Here is a 14,876-nt window from a genome sequence, read left to right as displayed (position 1 = left end):
TGCGGGCAGGCCCAGAACCCAAGTTCTGTTAGTGCAGACCCCCCTCCCCCTCTCCTGCTTCCTTCCACTCAGTAACTCTGAGAATGTGCTCTGGGCCAGGCACTAAGCTAGGTGATTTGCTGATTGTAGTCAGTAAAGCGGAGCCATCAATTTTTCCTGAAGATGCGTTCTTTCTTAAACAGGGAATCGATCTGCGACAAGATACCCAGGCTTCCAGTGAAGCAACTTAGAATCTGGATGAAACACCATTAATCCACTGCCGGGGCGTTTTATCTCCGTGGCTTGGGGCAGCTACAGCCCGTTCAGATCAGCAGTGTGGTGTCCCTGGAGGAATGGATACAGAAGGTTCTGCAACCAGAGGGGGGTGTCCCGAGCGTGTCAGGGGTGTGAGCAGACTGGTGGTGGGGACTGGTGTACAATGCAGCACATGTGGCCCCAGGCCTGTCCTTGCTCAGCTACAGACTAGCCCTGTGACTTGGGTCTTTCTCAGACTTTTCCCAAAGCTCCATCTCCCCATCCATAAATGGGAATAAATGGTCTTAAACGTTCCTTCTCACGTTCAGAAGCAGGATGTCGGGCAATGGCACAGGCTTTGTTAGGGAGCCAGGAGACCTGGGGTTTGAATCTCAGCTTTACCTTTCTGGGACCCTGGGTGCTATGGGTTGAATTGTGTCCTCCATACAAAGGTATCTTGGCATCCTAAGCTCCAGTACCTCAGAATGCGACCTTATTTGGAGATAGGGTCTTTACGGAGGCAATCAAGTTAAAATGAGGTCATAAGGGTAGGCCTAATCTAAGGGGAAATTTGGACAGAGACAGGCACATGTAGAGGGAAGGCAACGGGAAGAGACACAGGGACAAGATGCCATCCACTAGCCAACCAGAGAGGCCTCAGAAGGAGCCAACCCTGCCAGCATCTTGATCTCAGACTTCTAGCCTCCAGAACTGGGAGGAAAAATATTTCTGTTGTTTAAGCCACACTGTCTGTGGTGCTTTTTTACGACGGCCCTGGCAAACTAATACAAGTGACTGGACTGAGTTTCCTGATTAGTAACGTGGGGACAGTGACCCCTGCCCTGTAGCGTCGTTATAAGAATCTGCTGAGAGGATGTATATAAGACACTTAGTGTGGCCCTTGGCATATAGAAAGTGCTCAGTAATAGCAGTGACTTAGCCTGTGCTGTGACCCCCCTACCTCCCATTCCATGGGTGGGTCCTGCTGGGGCTCCCCAGTACAGAACAGGAAGGCCTCAAGTCAGACCTTTCAAAAGAGAGCTGGGTCACCCGAGGCACTGCTTCAAAAGCCTCTCTAAATATGGAGAGGGCCAGAGAAATCACTATTAATGCAATGCTTAATGGTTTTTAGCTGGAGAGTGGCCTCAGCCGTAATTGACAAGGCCTTGAAGCCGAGGTTTCTTTTTTTTTTGCTGTACGCAGGCCTCTCACTGTTGTGGCCTCTCCCGTTGCGGAGCGCAGGCTCAGCAGCCATGGCTCACGGGTCTAGCCGCTCTGCGGCATGTGGGATCTTCCCGGACCGGGGCACGAACCCGTGTCCCCTGCATCAGCAGGTGGACTCTCAACCACTGCGCCACCAGGGAAGCCCGAGGTTTCTTTTATTTTTATGCCCTGGGTACACATTGAGTATGTCAAGCTGCTCTGGGTAATCATTAAGTGCAGTAGTCACGGCCACTTGATGGGCATTTTGTAAAGGAGGTGGCATGGCTTTCATGGGAAGGACACTCATTGGATAACCCTGAGCAAATCCATTATCCTCCTTGGGCCTCAGTTTCCATAGGTGCAAAGTGAAGTAGGTAGACCAACCAGGTCAGGAGTTCTTAGCTGTGTCTGTGAAGGGCTAGAAGTTATGTCTAAATTCCTTGCACGTACATGCACTGTGCACACATATCCATAGCTAGTTCTTGAAGGCGCGTTGGTCTCCCGAATTGTCCACGAAGACTTGCATGGGCAACCTCTCAGGGCTGCTGGTTCCTGGCTGGTCTGGGATTCTGGAACTCTGATTTAAAAGCTGTTTCTAAGACTCAAAAAGCAAGTCCTGTAGAGGTGGCTGCTCTGAGTTACTAGCACGGGCTGGTTCTAGAACATATAGAGAGAGCTCCCCAGAGAGCTTATAGCTGGGGCTTTGCTGGCCAGGGAGGCCCTAGCTGCCTAGCATCCTTGTCTGTCTACTTTTGGCCTTCCTTCCTGCTCCACAGGCCCTCGGTGCTGTCCTCCCAGCCCCACCACCTGCTCCTCTCCTGGATGCTACACCGGCCTAACCCATCTGCCTGCTTCCCACCCCCATCACACTTGGCGCAAAACCCAAATCCCTTCAATCCCTACCTGATCCGGCCTCCACCCGCCTCTCTGACGGCATCCTCTCCCTCCCCCTACTCTAGGGCTGAGCTGCAGCCTCACTGGCCTTTGGTCAGTACCCCATTCTCTAGGCTTGGTCCCCACCTGGATCTTTGACTTTGCTGGGTCCTCTCTGCCTGGAAGCTTTTTCTCCACATTTTCCACTGCCTGGCTCCTCCTTCAGGTCTCAAACCAGACGTCAGCTCCTCCAGGAAGCCTTTTGTCACCCCGTCTAAGTAGATTCCCCTCCTCTTGTCCTCCATCAGTGCACCTGGTTTGTTTCTTTTGTGGCACTAGCACCATCTGTAATGAAATATTTATGTGTTTTCTTCCCCCACTGAGATGTCAACAAATGAAGGAAAGAACTGAGTCTTACACATCACAGTGCCTGACTCACAGTAGCACTTAATAAATGCTTGTGGGCCCCCGCTATCATGCACGCCTCAAATTTAAATACTAACAACACCAAGTACTGTTGAGGGCGTGGAACAATAGAAACTCATATGGCTAGTGGGAGTGTGCAATGGCACCACCACTTTGGAGAGCAATTTTGTAGTTTTTTTTTTACGGTACGCGGGCCTCTCACTGTTGTGGCCTCTCCCGTTGCGGAGCACAGGCTCTGGACGCGCAGGCTCAGCGGCCATGGCTCACGGGCCCAGCCGCTCTGCGGCATGTGGGATCTTCCCGGACCGGGGCACGAACCCATGTTCCCCTGCGTCGGCAGGCGGACTCTCAACCACTGCGCCACTAGGGAAGCCCAATTTTGTAGTTTTTAATCAAGTCACACATATGCTTACCATATGACCCAGCAATTCCACTCCTAGAGATTCACCCAAGAGAAATAAAAACATAGGTCCACACAAAGACTTGTACACACGTATTGTAGGCTTGTTCATCACAGCCAAAAACTAGAAACAAACCATTCATCCGTCTAGAACAGGCAAGACCACTGTACCCCCATAGTCCAACTGGGCAGGGGGAGATTAGCAGCCCCAGGAGGGGGCTGAGAATCCTCACTGGAGTGACGCAGGACTTAATATTCATGGATGTTGAACACAAGTGGATTGGAGAAAGACCGGGCAGATGGAGGGCAGGCGTGGTCAGGGATGTCCCTGGAGACATACTCTCTGGGCACCGTGCTGTCTGGCCTGAGAGCAGGGACTGACCGCTTGGGAGAACCCAGCCCCGGTGCTGCCTGTGTGTGCAGGATTCTTGCAAAATGCCAATTAAGACATTTGACCCAAATTCGGATAAAAGCCTTTTTCCTGTGTCAAGTTGAGCTAATAATATACATTTATTCATAATTTATGAGGCCTAGTAAGTGGGAACAATTAAGGAAAAGGTCTGGATAAAACCTATTTCTCTTAAGTGTCACACAAGCCTGTCTGTTCTCTAAAGAGGTTCCACCTTCCTTTGCCTGCCATGAAACTCTGTTGTTCTCATTATTTTTAAAAATATGTTGTCATTACTGCTCGCTACCATTTATCGAGCAACTTACCAAGCCAGGCTACGGCACTGCCTCCTTTAATATTAACTGTATGAGACAGTTGTTGTTCCATTTTACAGATGAGACAGTTGAGCTTCACAGAGGTGAAGGGACTTGCCTAAGGCATCACGGCTGGTGAATGGGGATTATGATTCAGGTCTGCCAGACCCCAGCGCCTGTGGTGTCGTCTTTCTGTGTTAGCCTCCCCACTCAGGCTGTTTCTGAATCTGCAAGGCAGCCCTTCTGTTGGTAACTGTTCAACTTGGGAGACCAGGGTGAGAAGGTGACTACCTTCTGAGTCCACAGGTCTGGGGTCAGGCCTGAGAATCTGCATTATTTCTTATAGGTTCCCAGGTGGTTCTGCCCCTGCCGGTCCTGGGACCACCCTCTGAGAAGCATCAGTTCGGTCGGTACTGTTACCAGGTCCTCCATGACTCCCTTCTACCCCACCCACCACTGGCAGGTGGGTTTATGGCCTCGTAGACCTTTTCCTGTGTACTGGCACGGTATTCTCATACGTATTCTCGTGAGAAGTGTGTAGCTTGAGTCTGTCCCATTTTCTTTACACACGTGGGGTAATATCTTACTTGCTGATCTTCTGCAGTTTAGTATCTTATTTAACATGCATGCATAACGGCCTCATTCTTTTCAACAGCCCTGTTTTATGATATAGGTGATTATAGCCTTACTTACCTATTGTCTACTGATGGGTGGTCTTCCACACTTTAGACATTACAAATATTCCTGGGAACATGGGTGAGTGTTCTTCCAAAACACAGCAATCATTCAATGATGTCATCTCTCATTATTATTGCTCTTTGTTGTTTCATTATTCAGATAGAGGGGTTGTTGCCTTCCGCAAATCCCCTTTCAGGTGGAAGCAGTTGTATAAAGGAATAGATCTCTATTTATAGGTTGTAATAAAGTTTTCAACAAAATATTTCTGGTAAGAGAATAGAGGTGCTATGCGGGCAGGGCTTTGCAGGGTGTATAGGAGTGCAGAGGAGGTGGGGACGGAGCAGCGGGAAGGGGGGTTTGTACTGCCAGGGCCTGACTTAGCTCTTGGTAGGTTCGACAGTTGCAAGAGGATGCTGCTTTACATTTCTTGGTCGCTTGGCAAAATCAGGCCTCGGACAAAGGCAGCCACAGGTTCAGACTGGCAGCATCCTGAGTAAGAGGGTCCCTGCTGGGGTCTAACCAAACTCAGCTCTGACCCGCCTCCTTCCTTCCTGTCTCCTCAGGGCGGGGGGTCTGGGGAGGAGCAGCTCTGCGCTGACTTTCCGGAGCTAGACCTCTCCCAGCTGGACGCCAGCGACTTCGACTCGGCCACCTGCTTTGAGGAGCTGCAGTGGCGCCCGGAGAACTCTGAGACCGAACCCAGCCAGTACAGCCCCGACGATCCGGAGCTCTTCCAGGTATGCCCTCTGGAACCTAACTGCCTCTCTCTCCCTCTAAAAGCCCGGCTCTGCCCTGAGCCATCTTCTTCTACACTTGCTCATGCAAAGAAGTCTCCTCATCCACCAAAACTCTTGGGACCCTGTCTCTTGTCCTGGGTCTACACTTGATCTTGGGCAGCTCTTGCCCCCTTGCCAGGCTGTGTTATCGCCCCTGGGAAGTGAGGGCTCGGAAGAGCTGCTCTCTCTATGCCCCCAGTCAGAACTGAGTCCCTCTGTGAGCCAGAGGGGGTTCCAAGGCCTCCCTTCCCTGTATGGTCACAGTGAACTCTCATTCCCACCCTGTGAAGCAGGTGAGATTATTCCCCCATTTTACAGATGAGGAAACTGAGGCTTGAAGAAGTTTAGTCACGGGCCTAGGGTGATTTACCTCGTCGGTAGCTGAACTAGATTTAAACCCAGTTTGCCTGCCTCCTGAGCCAGAGCTTTATAACCATGCTGACGCCATAATGGGAATGACTCACATTCTCTGTGGCAGGACTGTCCCTGTTTGTGTATATTAACTCGCTTAATTTTCTTAACAACTCACACACAGGAGTACAGTTATCTGCATTTTTCAGTTGGAGCCTAGAGGTTCTTTAAAAAGAGGCAGTGCCAAGGACCGCAGCGCATATCTATGCATCTGCCTCTGTTCTCAGCTTTGGAGGCACATTTCCTTTAAGAAGGCCTCAAACAGGGGGTAATGTGATGTCTGGGATTTGCATCAGAATAAAGCAATCCCTACATGCATTTGCATTTGTGGGTGTGGGTGCACGGCATGGAGGTAATAAGTGAAATACGATTGGCCACGTGGAAGCTGGGTGATGGGTACGTTTGGACTCATTATTCTTTCCTTGAAATATGCTCCCCTATAAAGATTGGAGGAAGAAGCCATAGCTCCCTGTGTCTGTCTGGCAGGATGATGAGGATGATAACGTCTGGCAATATAATAATAACAATAGCGACAACAATAATAATAACATACCACGTGCCAAGTCAGTGTGCCAAGAGCACCATCTCAAATAGTACTCCTGGCACACTGTATCATTCCTTCTAGAAATGTTTATGGAGCTCCCTGTGTGTGTCAGGCACTGTGTTCAACAGTGGACTCTATGGTCTAGAGGGAAGACCGACCCTAGATCAGGTAATACATAAACCAACAGTGGTCACTTGTGACATGGGCACAGTAGGGATAAACCTGGGATGAGAAGAGCATCTAAAGGCTGGGTGGTCAGGAAAGGCCTTTCCGAGGAGCAGATGCTTCGGCTGGAGGAGGAGGAGCCACGTGATGAGTGATGATCACAGAGTGGGGAAGCAGGAAAGCTCGCTGTGTTGGGACCCGAAGGGCTGGAGCAGTAGCTAAGGGGAAGGTGCCAGGAAGTAGTTGGGGGGTGGAGGTGGGCTAGGAGGGGCCAGATCATGCAGGCTCTTCCAGGCCATGTTAAGGAGCTGGATTTTTCCCAAGATTATTCTAACCTGTCGGTAGAAAAACTCTTAGTAACCCATTTTACAGGTGAGGAAAGTGACGCTCAGAGAGGTTAAGTAACTTGCCCAAGGCCATACAGTTAGGAAGGGTCAGAGTGTAGACTCTAACACAGGACCCCAAACCCCTCTCTGTTGTATAACCTCTTTGCCAACCCTATGATGAGCAGCAGGGCTGGGCTCTAATTCGGGCTCTTTCCCAGGACGTCCATTCTTTCTCACAACAATGGGGTTAACTACGCTGTGCTACCTCCTCCCTCAGAGGGGGCCAACTTCCAGGAAATGCTTTCAGGTTATGGAGAGCTGATGAGTGAGAGGGGTTTAGATGCTGCGGGGAGACCATCCCCACCTAAACTGTACAGGCCTCACCTACTCAGAGACTGGCTAGACCCACTAGTAAGCTCCTGCCAAGGTCCTACTATGTGCATGAAATGGTCTCAGACACAAGTCAGCCTTGGTATGGCCCTTGGGCTCTTAGCACAGGAAGGAAGGCAGGAGAATCTTCACAGATGGTTAATGAGGCAGAACTCTGCCCACCCAGCCCCTCTCCCCTTCATGGCCCGCACTCCACCTCTGCTCCACCCATACACACGGTGTGCCTCTGCGGTGCCTCTGCGGTGATTATGTGATTAGTGCCTGATTCCTCCCTGCCCCCCTCCCCCACCATAAGCCCCCTGAGCTTGGGGGCTGATACAGCGTTGTGCACTGTTATATCCCCAGGGCTCTGCATGGAGCCCGGCACTTTCTTGGGGCTTAAAAAATATTTATCATATGAATAAATCCTTTGACACCCAGCTGTCATGTTAGCCCCTCCTAAGGCAGGTGGTCAGTGACTTCCTCTCTGGGCTCCCATCCTGTGTACGTGCATGCCTGTGACCTTCAGGCTTCGAGCTCCTTGAGGACAAACAGAGTTTTGTTCTTCTGTGGGGCCCTTGTGCATTGAAAAGACTCAATCATATGTGTTGAATGAAGAAACTGATTGTAATAGTTTCTTTCCTGCCAAGGACCAGACACGACCCATTCCAGAGTCCTTGAGCTGGGATACAGGGACCAGAGGTTCTAATACCCCCTCTGCCACTAACTGGGACAGCGTCCTTATCTGACCAGTGGCAGTCATAGAGCCATGCTGCCTTGTGTCAGAGCCGTGTTCTCACAAGTCAGGTGGTACCGTCACTATGGAAACAGACAGAGTGGAGAACAGCTACCCTTACAAGAGTTGACAACTGCTTGGGGGCAGGGACAGTGCCTTCTGTTTCTGTGTGCCCAGAGTCCTAGGGCCAGGGTCACAATAGGCTAAACTTAGTAAGTATTTTTGGAGGAAGCAGGTGTTTGGTTCCATCGCCGTGTGCCACGTGGTCTTGGGCTAGTAGCTCCTCACTGTCGGGCCTGTTTCCCCAGGTGAGAAATGAGGAACGAGCGTGGATCAGATCAGTGATTCTTACTCTGTTGTAGGGAGAGAGTCACTGGGTCCTGTTAGACCCTGATGACATCTGTGGACCCACCCCCAGAAAAAAGGAAGGGAAGATGATTTCCGGGGTTTCCTGCACCCCAGTTAAGCCCTGGAACGGCAGATGATTTCTGAGTGTTCTTCTGGCCCTGATAGCCTAAATTCTGTCCTGTGTCCTTCCTTCAAGCTCCTCTAGGCACCCAGAATGAAGCGTTCTCCCTCAGGTTTCTTGCAGGTTCCTTTTCCTTCAGCCTAAGAGAGCTCAGGAAGGTTGGGGGTGGAGCAAGTCTATTAATATCCCTTCCTCAGCTGATTAACTCTCCATTAATTTGCACTTTGTTTCTAAGCGGGAGCCGGGAGAGCTGAGCTAACGGGCTGGAAGAGGAGAGGGGCGGCTCCCTGTGATGTATTGTCCTAGGGTGCTGATGGCACGATGCCGAGAGCACGAATGGACTTTCTTCCCAGACAGGGTCAGGACCCCCAACCCTGTCTGGCTGTTCCAGAGCTGGAGCAGCCCAGGGAGGGCTGAGGAGAGAGCGGGGAGACCTCTGTCAGTCATTTTGTTCTTACTCAACCTGTTGGGGCTCCTTGGGGTCTCTGCCATCTGGCATTCCTTTCAGCACCATGCTTGGCACCTAGTAAGTCCTTGACCATCCTCCCCAGCCCCTCCTGCCTTGCTGTGTGACCTTGGCAAGTCTCTTTCCTGGACCTTCATTCCCCCCACCCCCAAAAGAATGGCAAATAGGCTTCCTCACGAGTTCCAACTGGGACGTATCGGCAGTGTTGCCTGGAGGGTTGTGGTCAGAAAGGTGGAAGGGCAGGGTCGGGGGGTAGGGATGGGGACAGTAGCACGCAGGCTACATGTTTGACATCCCTGGTCACTACGTGATCCCTGAAGTCCCTTCCAGCTCTGATAGTTGTGATAATTCAGAATATCTCTGGGCCATGCTTCTCTCCCTGTGAGAGAGGGAACCCTCATTCCATCCAGCGCTGATGACATCATTTCTGAATAACTTCCCTCCAGAATCTGTTTTTTGAGACACTAATCTCAGTCTCTCCCCAGTGGTCAGAGTTCATTGTTTGGTTCACTCATTCTTCCATTCAGCAAATCTGCCTGGAGCCTCCCATGCCCCAGGCACTGAGCTAGACCCAGGAACATTGCACAGAGCCCTTGTGTCACTGCCTCCAAACTGGCCTTCCAAGTAGCCTTTGGAGGGAAGCCAACCAGGGATCCTGTCTTCCCGTTGACCAGAAATCAGCAAGGCTTAGAAGAGGGAAATGACTTGCCCAGGATCACCCTGTCAGTGGCAGAGCTGCTGCCACGGTCAGCCCCAAGAGTGGTCCTTGAGCCCCAGCTCCCAAGATCTTAACTCCCCATCAGGCTGGGCAGCTTGCTCTGGGAACACAGGGTTGGGATTCTGGCCTGAGGATGGGGATGAGAGGCTGCCACTTGAGCCCGACTGCATTCCCGAACCAGAGTTCTTGGGCCTGGATCTGCCCTTGGACTCCCATCCCCAGGGCCCAGGTCAGGCTCAGCCAAAACCTTTTGACCTTTTCTTTTATTCTTAGCTCTGTTCCAAAATCACAAACACATTTTTTCTCTTCTCCCCATGTCCCCCCTTCGAATTACTCAGCTGCTGCTCCGGCTGCAAGGCCTGGAACAGATTTCATGCAGCCAAAAGGCCGTCACGACAGGCGTATTTCAAATGAACTTCCTGAAGAAAGGATAAACATCCTGACCTGGGATGGGAAAGAGTGCTGGGGAAGGCACCATGTGACAGTATTGCCTCCTGCCAGAACAGGCCCAGCAGCCAGGGTTTACTGAATGAGGCGCTTGGTGCCTCACCTAATAGCAGTGTGACCTCTGTGCCCCAGGGCCGGTGGGCTGGTATCTGTCGGTGGGCTGGGAGTGCGCACGCTGACCCTCGTGTTATGTCTGAGACATCAGGGAAGGAAGCTTCTCGGTTCATGTGTGTGTGCTGTGCTCCGTGTAAGCCCTGCCTCTGCCCTGGATTTGCTGTGTGGATGAATGCAACGTACCCAGGACACATCGGTCAACCTCTATGAGTCTCAGTTTCCTCAAATGCAAAATGGTGATGGGAATAGTATCCTTCCCCGCAGAGGTTATTGTGGGGTTTACCTGAGGCAGTATTTACAAAGCCTCTCTATTCCTCTCGTTAGCCAAATTCTTTGTCCCTGGCCTTGGCACTAGGTTTTCTCTCTGCCTGGAATCTTCTTTCCTCAGCTCTTTGCCTGGCTGGTTCCTTCTCATCTTTCAAGCCTAAGTTTCAGTATTAGCTGCTTAAAACAGCCTTCTTTGACCACTGTAAATAGCCTATGAATCTTCACCACCTTCTTATTCTCCATCACAGCTTCCTTTTATTTTTTTCCCAGGCTGTCTCACTCTCTGAAATGATCTGATTTTGTTTCCTTGTTTAATTCTTTTCTCCACTGGAGGGTAAACTCCGTGAGGACAGGGGCTGTATCAGTCTTGGGATGCTGTGTCACCAGTGCCCAGACAACACCAGGCACAGAGTAGCCATTCAGTACATATGTGCTAGGAGAAGCGGGGGGTGGGGGGGAAGAGGAGCGGAGGAATTGCCCACTGCCACCATCATTATCATCATCACCACCATCACTACCACCACCACCATCACCATTCCATCATCATCCCCACCATCACCATCATCCCCACCACCACCACCACCAACATCACCATCATCCCCACCACCACCACCATCACCACCACCACCACCACCATCATCACCACCAACATCACCATCATCATCCCCACCATCACCATCATCCCCACCACCACCATCGTCCCCACCCCCACCACCACCATCACCACCATCCCCACCACCATCACCATCATCACCACCACCACCACCACCATCATCACCACCAACATCACCATCATCATCCCCACCATCACCATCATCCCCACCACCACCATCGTCCCCACCCCCACCACCACCATCACCACCATCCCCACCACCATCACCATCATCACCACCACCACTACCACCACCACTACCACCATCACCACCACCAACATCATCATCGCCACCACCATCACCACCATCACCACCACCACCACAACCAACATTACCATCCCCATCTTCATCATCATCATCATCATCATCATAGCAGGAATTAGTAGTAGTAGTAGTGGTAGTGGTGGTGGTGCTGGTGGTGGTGGTGGTGATGGTGATGGTGGTGGTGGTGGTGGTGATGGTGATGGTGGTGGTGTTGGTGGTGGTAGTGGTAGTAATGAGTGCTCGTTAGGTGCCAGGCACTGTTTTCTAAGCATCTTACATATGTTAACTCAGCCCTTGACAATACCCTTATGAAGTAGGTTACAGTTGATAAATGTGAGATCTGGGATTCAGCCCCAGTTCCAGAGCCCAGGCTCCTAGCCGCTGCACTGACTGCGCCTCCATTCGTGAGTGAGGCAGCAAGCCCCGGGAACCCACAGGGGATGGTAGCTGTTTCCCTATTGCTCTGCTTTCACTGTCACGGTTGAACCTCGAAGCTTCCAGCCTTTCTACCACCTGCCTGGGCCCCAGGGTCAGAGAGACTGACCTGGGGCTACCATTGGCATAGAGCAGCCTCAGGGCCCTGTCCAGGGGTCTGGACGCAGGAGGCCGTGGTGTGAAGCGGCTGTCCTTAGAGGAGGGGACGGGCGTCCCTCACGTGGACAGCCCTGGGCCTGGGGTCACATGCCGATGGGCAGCAGAGTCCAGACTGGGGCTCCTAGGCCAGGCCCCTTTCCATTTCCACCTGCTGCCTTCTCGTAAACTTCTTTGATTCTTGGAGTCCGTAGCACATTTCTCGGGCATCTGCCGTCCCAGCAAACTGAGAGGATCTGAGTGGATTTGGCGGGAGGGTGATGGTAGTGCAGCTGTGTGTATAGAGCAGATTTCTACACAGAGTTGCTGAGCCCAAGGCGTTGACTAACCGTGTCCCCTCTCTGCCTCTCTGCTCACTGCAGATAATCGACAGTGAGAATGAGGCCCTCCTGGCAGCACTCACCAAAACCCTGGATGACATCCCCGAAGATGTTGTGCATCTGGCCGCCTTCCCAGCCCTGGATGATGGAGACGCACCCTCCTGCACTTCTGCTTCGCCTGTCCCCTCATCTGCGCCCCCAAGCCCCTCCCTGGAGAGGGCCCCAGCCTCAGCCCCTGAAGTGGATGAGCTCTCGCTGGTGAGAATCTGTTTCCAACTGAAATGATGGTGGTGGCTTGAGATGTGGTGTCTGGTGGTAGAGGTGGTGGGTGCTGGAAAACCAGCTCCAGCCCCTGCAGGGGTCTCCGTGCATCACTGGCAAAGGTTCAGGGCAGCAGCCTGGACTGGCCATGGGAGGCCTCCCTGGGCTTCGCCTGCAACACTGTAGGCCCTTTGGGATTTCATGGATTGACGCTAAGTGTGTGTGAAACCCTTGAAATTAAATGTAAACATTTTCCTAAAGATTATGCTTACACAGTAAAATTCAAGCAGGAAGTATGGATAGTTAAAAGCAAAACCTCCTTACCCATCTCATAATTGTTTTCTCCTACCTTAGAAGTAACCATGGTTACCGATCTGTTGTGTGACTTTCCTCTTCCACTTTTCTTTTTAACTACAAAAGGAAGCCTCCATTATATACTGCCCTGCACCTTGCTTTTCTCAAGTGAATTGTGTGTCTTGGGAACTCTTTCAAATGAGCAGAGGTATCTCTGTTTTATCCTTTTTGTTGGCTACATAGTGTTCCTTCATAAAGATGTACCATACTCTTTAAACCAGTTCCCTCGTTGGCAGATAGTACATTGTTTCGACTCCTTTATTGTTCTATGGCTTCAGTCTGTGTCCTGTTACTGGCCTTGGCCATTTGTAAGTGGATACATTCCTAGAAAAGGAATTCCTTGGTCGTAGGATATGTGGTTTTTCAGTTTAGACAAATACTTCCAGTTGGCCCTCCAAAGAGGTTGGACCGGTTCGTACTTCCACCAGCAAAAGTTAACTGCTACCTGAGTGTCCGTGGAATGTAGAAACGTACACATGGCATTGCAGGTTTCTAGGGAGAAGGTCTCAGCTTTTTCAGATTCCAAAGGGTTCCGGACCTCAGAAGTTGCTGAAAGCAGTTGCCCTTGACTCGGGCTTAGGGTGCCAGAAAGCCAGGTGTTCTGGCTTGTGAAGAACAGCTCATCTGTCTTGGGCTCCTCACCTTGACACTGTAGCTCCTAGGGGCTGGCGAGACTTAGCTGGAAAATCGGAGCCTGTTGGAGGTGGAAGGGGTCTTTGGTCGTGAAGAGTTAGAGCCGGACAGGCCCTTGGTGACCGTAAAGTGCGACTCTGGGGAAATTGAGGCCCAGCGAGGGGAGGGCCTCTCCCAGGGTCACACAGCAAGTTGGTGTGCCAGCAAGGACCAGAGCTCAGGTACTCTGACTCCTGGACCCCTTGCCCTGGTCCAGGACCCCTTGCCCTCTTTCCCGCTGCCTGCAAGTTCCCCAAAGCAGTGTGAAATATTTAGTAAGCACCTATGTGTGCCGGATACAAGCATATGTTCAGCCCCACATTGTGGCTCCTGCTGATAAGTGCTGTGCTTCCTTTCAGACTAGAATCAGACCTCCTGGGTTTGATTCCCAGCCCCACCAATGAATGCTTATGTGTCCCTTAGGCACCCAGCCTCTCTCTGACCCAGCTTCCTGGTCTGTAAGGTGGGGTTAATAATAGTGCTTATCTCAAAGGCGGTTGGGAGGAGTACAGCGGATTTATACATATAAAGAACTTAGAACAGTGCCTGGTACAAAGAAGTGTCTCAAAAAGTGCTATCTGAGTGACAGTCCCAGCACAACTGGTGGTGGTGGTCATGGAACAAGAGGAATTCTGTATAGGACTCTGGAGAGGGACCACCCTGGAAGAGGTAGAGAGTGACCCTTGCTGGTCACCGGTTGTTCCCTCTCATGCCTTAGACGGCACTTTTGTTTCAGGCACTGGGCTAGGCACACAGGAAACAGATTCACCATTGAGACTCCCCGCATACCAACAGAGTTCTAGAAAGGCCCTGAGAATTTATACAGACACCCGGTTCTTAACCTGGAGACATGGGTCCCAGAGAGTCTACCTCTGGACTAATGGGGACCCGTGGACCTCTACATATATGTGTGTTTTTCTGAGGTCAGTAGCTTCTCTCATATTCTTAGAGGGACCCCTGAGTCAAAAAAGACCCAATCATTTAGTCTACCTGCCCCTGTTTTATACACACACAGACACAGACACACACACACAGACACCACCCCCCACCACCACCCCCCACACACATACCCCCTACCTTGGAGAAACCAAGGCTGGTTTCTCCTAGTCCTTTCCCTCTTCCTCAAGGCTGGGAGAGGGAAAGGACTCGCCCAGGGTCTCACAGTGAGCTGGGATTGAACTGAATCAGAACTAGGCCCCTTGCCTCTGGTCTAAGAATCTTTTCCTGTCCATGCCAGAGAATCACAGATGTGTGTGTTGGTCTGGGGTCGAGGTAGGGTGGTGTGGCTCATCCAGCTCCTAGGGGAGTGGGGAGTGACCTTTACTTTGGTCCCCAGGCCTTTGGCAATCCTCCTGGGGGTCATGTCCCTTGAGGAAACACTTGATGCTGTAGCAAAAGCCCATCATGTTTCTTGACTTGTTCTCAAGCTTGGCTGTG

The 14,876-nt window shown here is 51.5% G+C and overlaps 1 protein-coding gene across 2 annotated transcripts in view; it reads left to right on the top strand.

Annotated features, from left to right (window-relative positions):
- The window catches only part of PPARGC1B (PPARG coactivator 1 beta), a 106,814-nt gene that overhangs the window by 73,566 nt on the left and 18,372 nt on the right, over positions 1-14,876 (top strand). For both annotated transcript variants that reach the window (XR_003002315.1, XM_024738240.1), the window contains exons 2-3: positions 5,080-5,253; positions 12,195-12,410. Coding sequence is in view for 1 of the 2 variants with exons in the window: in XM_024738240.1 (XP_024594008.1) it covers positions 5,080-5,253; positions 12,195-12,410 (390 nt within the window). In the remaining variant the exon portion in view is untranslated. The remainder of the gene's footprint in view (positions 1-5,079; positions 5,254-12,194; positions 12,411-14,876) is intronic.

The sequence above is a fragment of the Neophocaena asiaeorientalis genome, unplaced genomic scaffold, assembly GCF_003031525.2.
Source record: "Neophocaena asiaeorientalis asiaeorientalis breed wild unplaced genomic scaffold, Neophocaena_asiaeorientalis_V1.1 scaffold404, whole genome shotgun sequence".
NCBI classification, from domain to species: Eukaryota; Metazoa; Chordata; class Mammalia; order Artiodactyla; family Phocoenidae; genus Neophocaena; species Neophocaena asiaeorientalis.
Note: the sequence above shows the minus strand (reverse complement) of the source record. Positions and strands in the feature narration are given on the sequence as shown.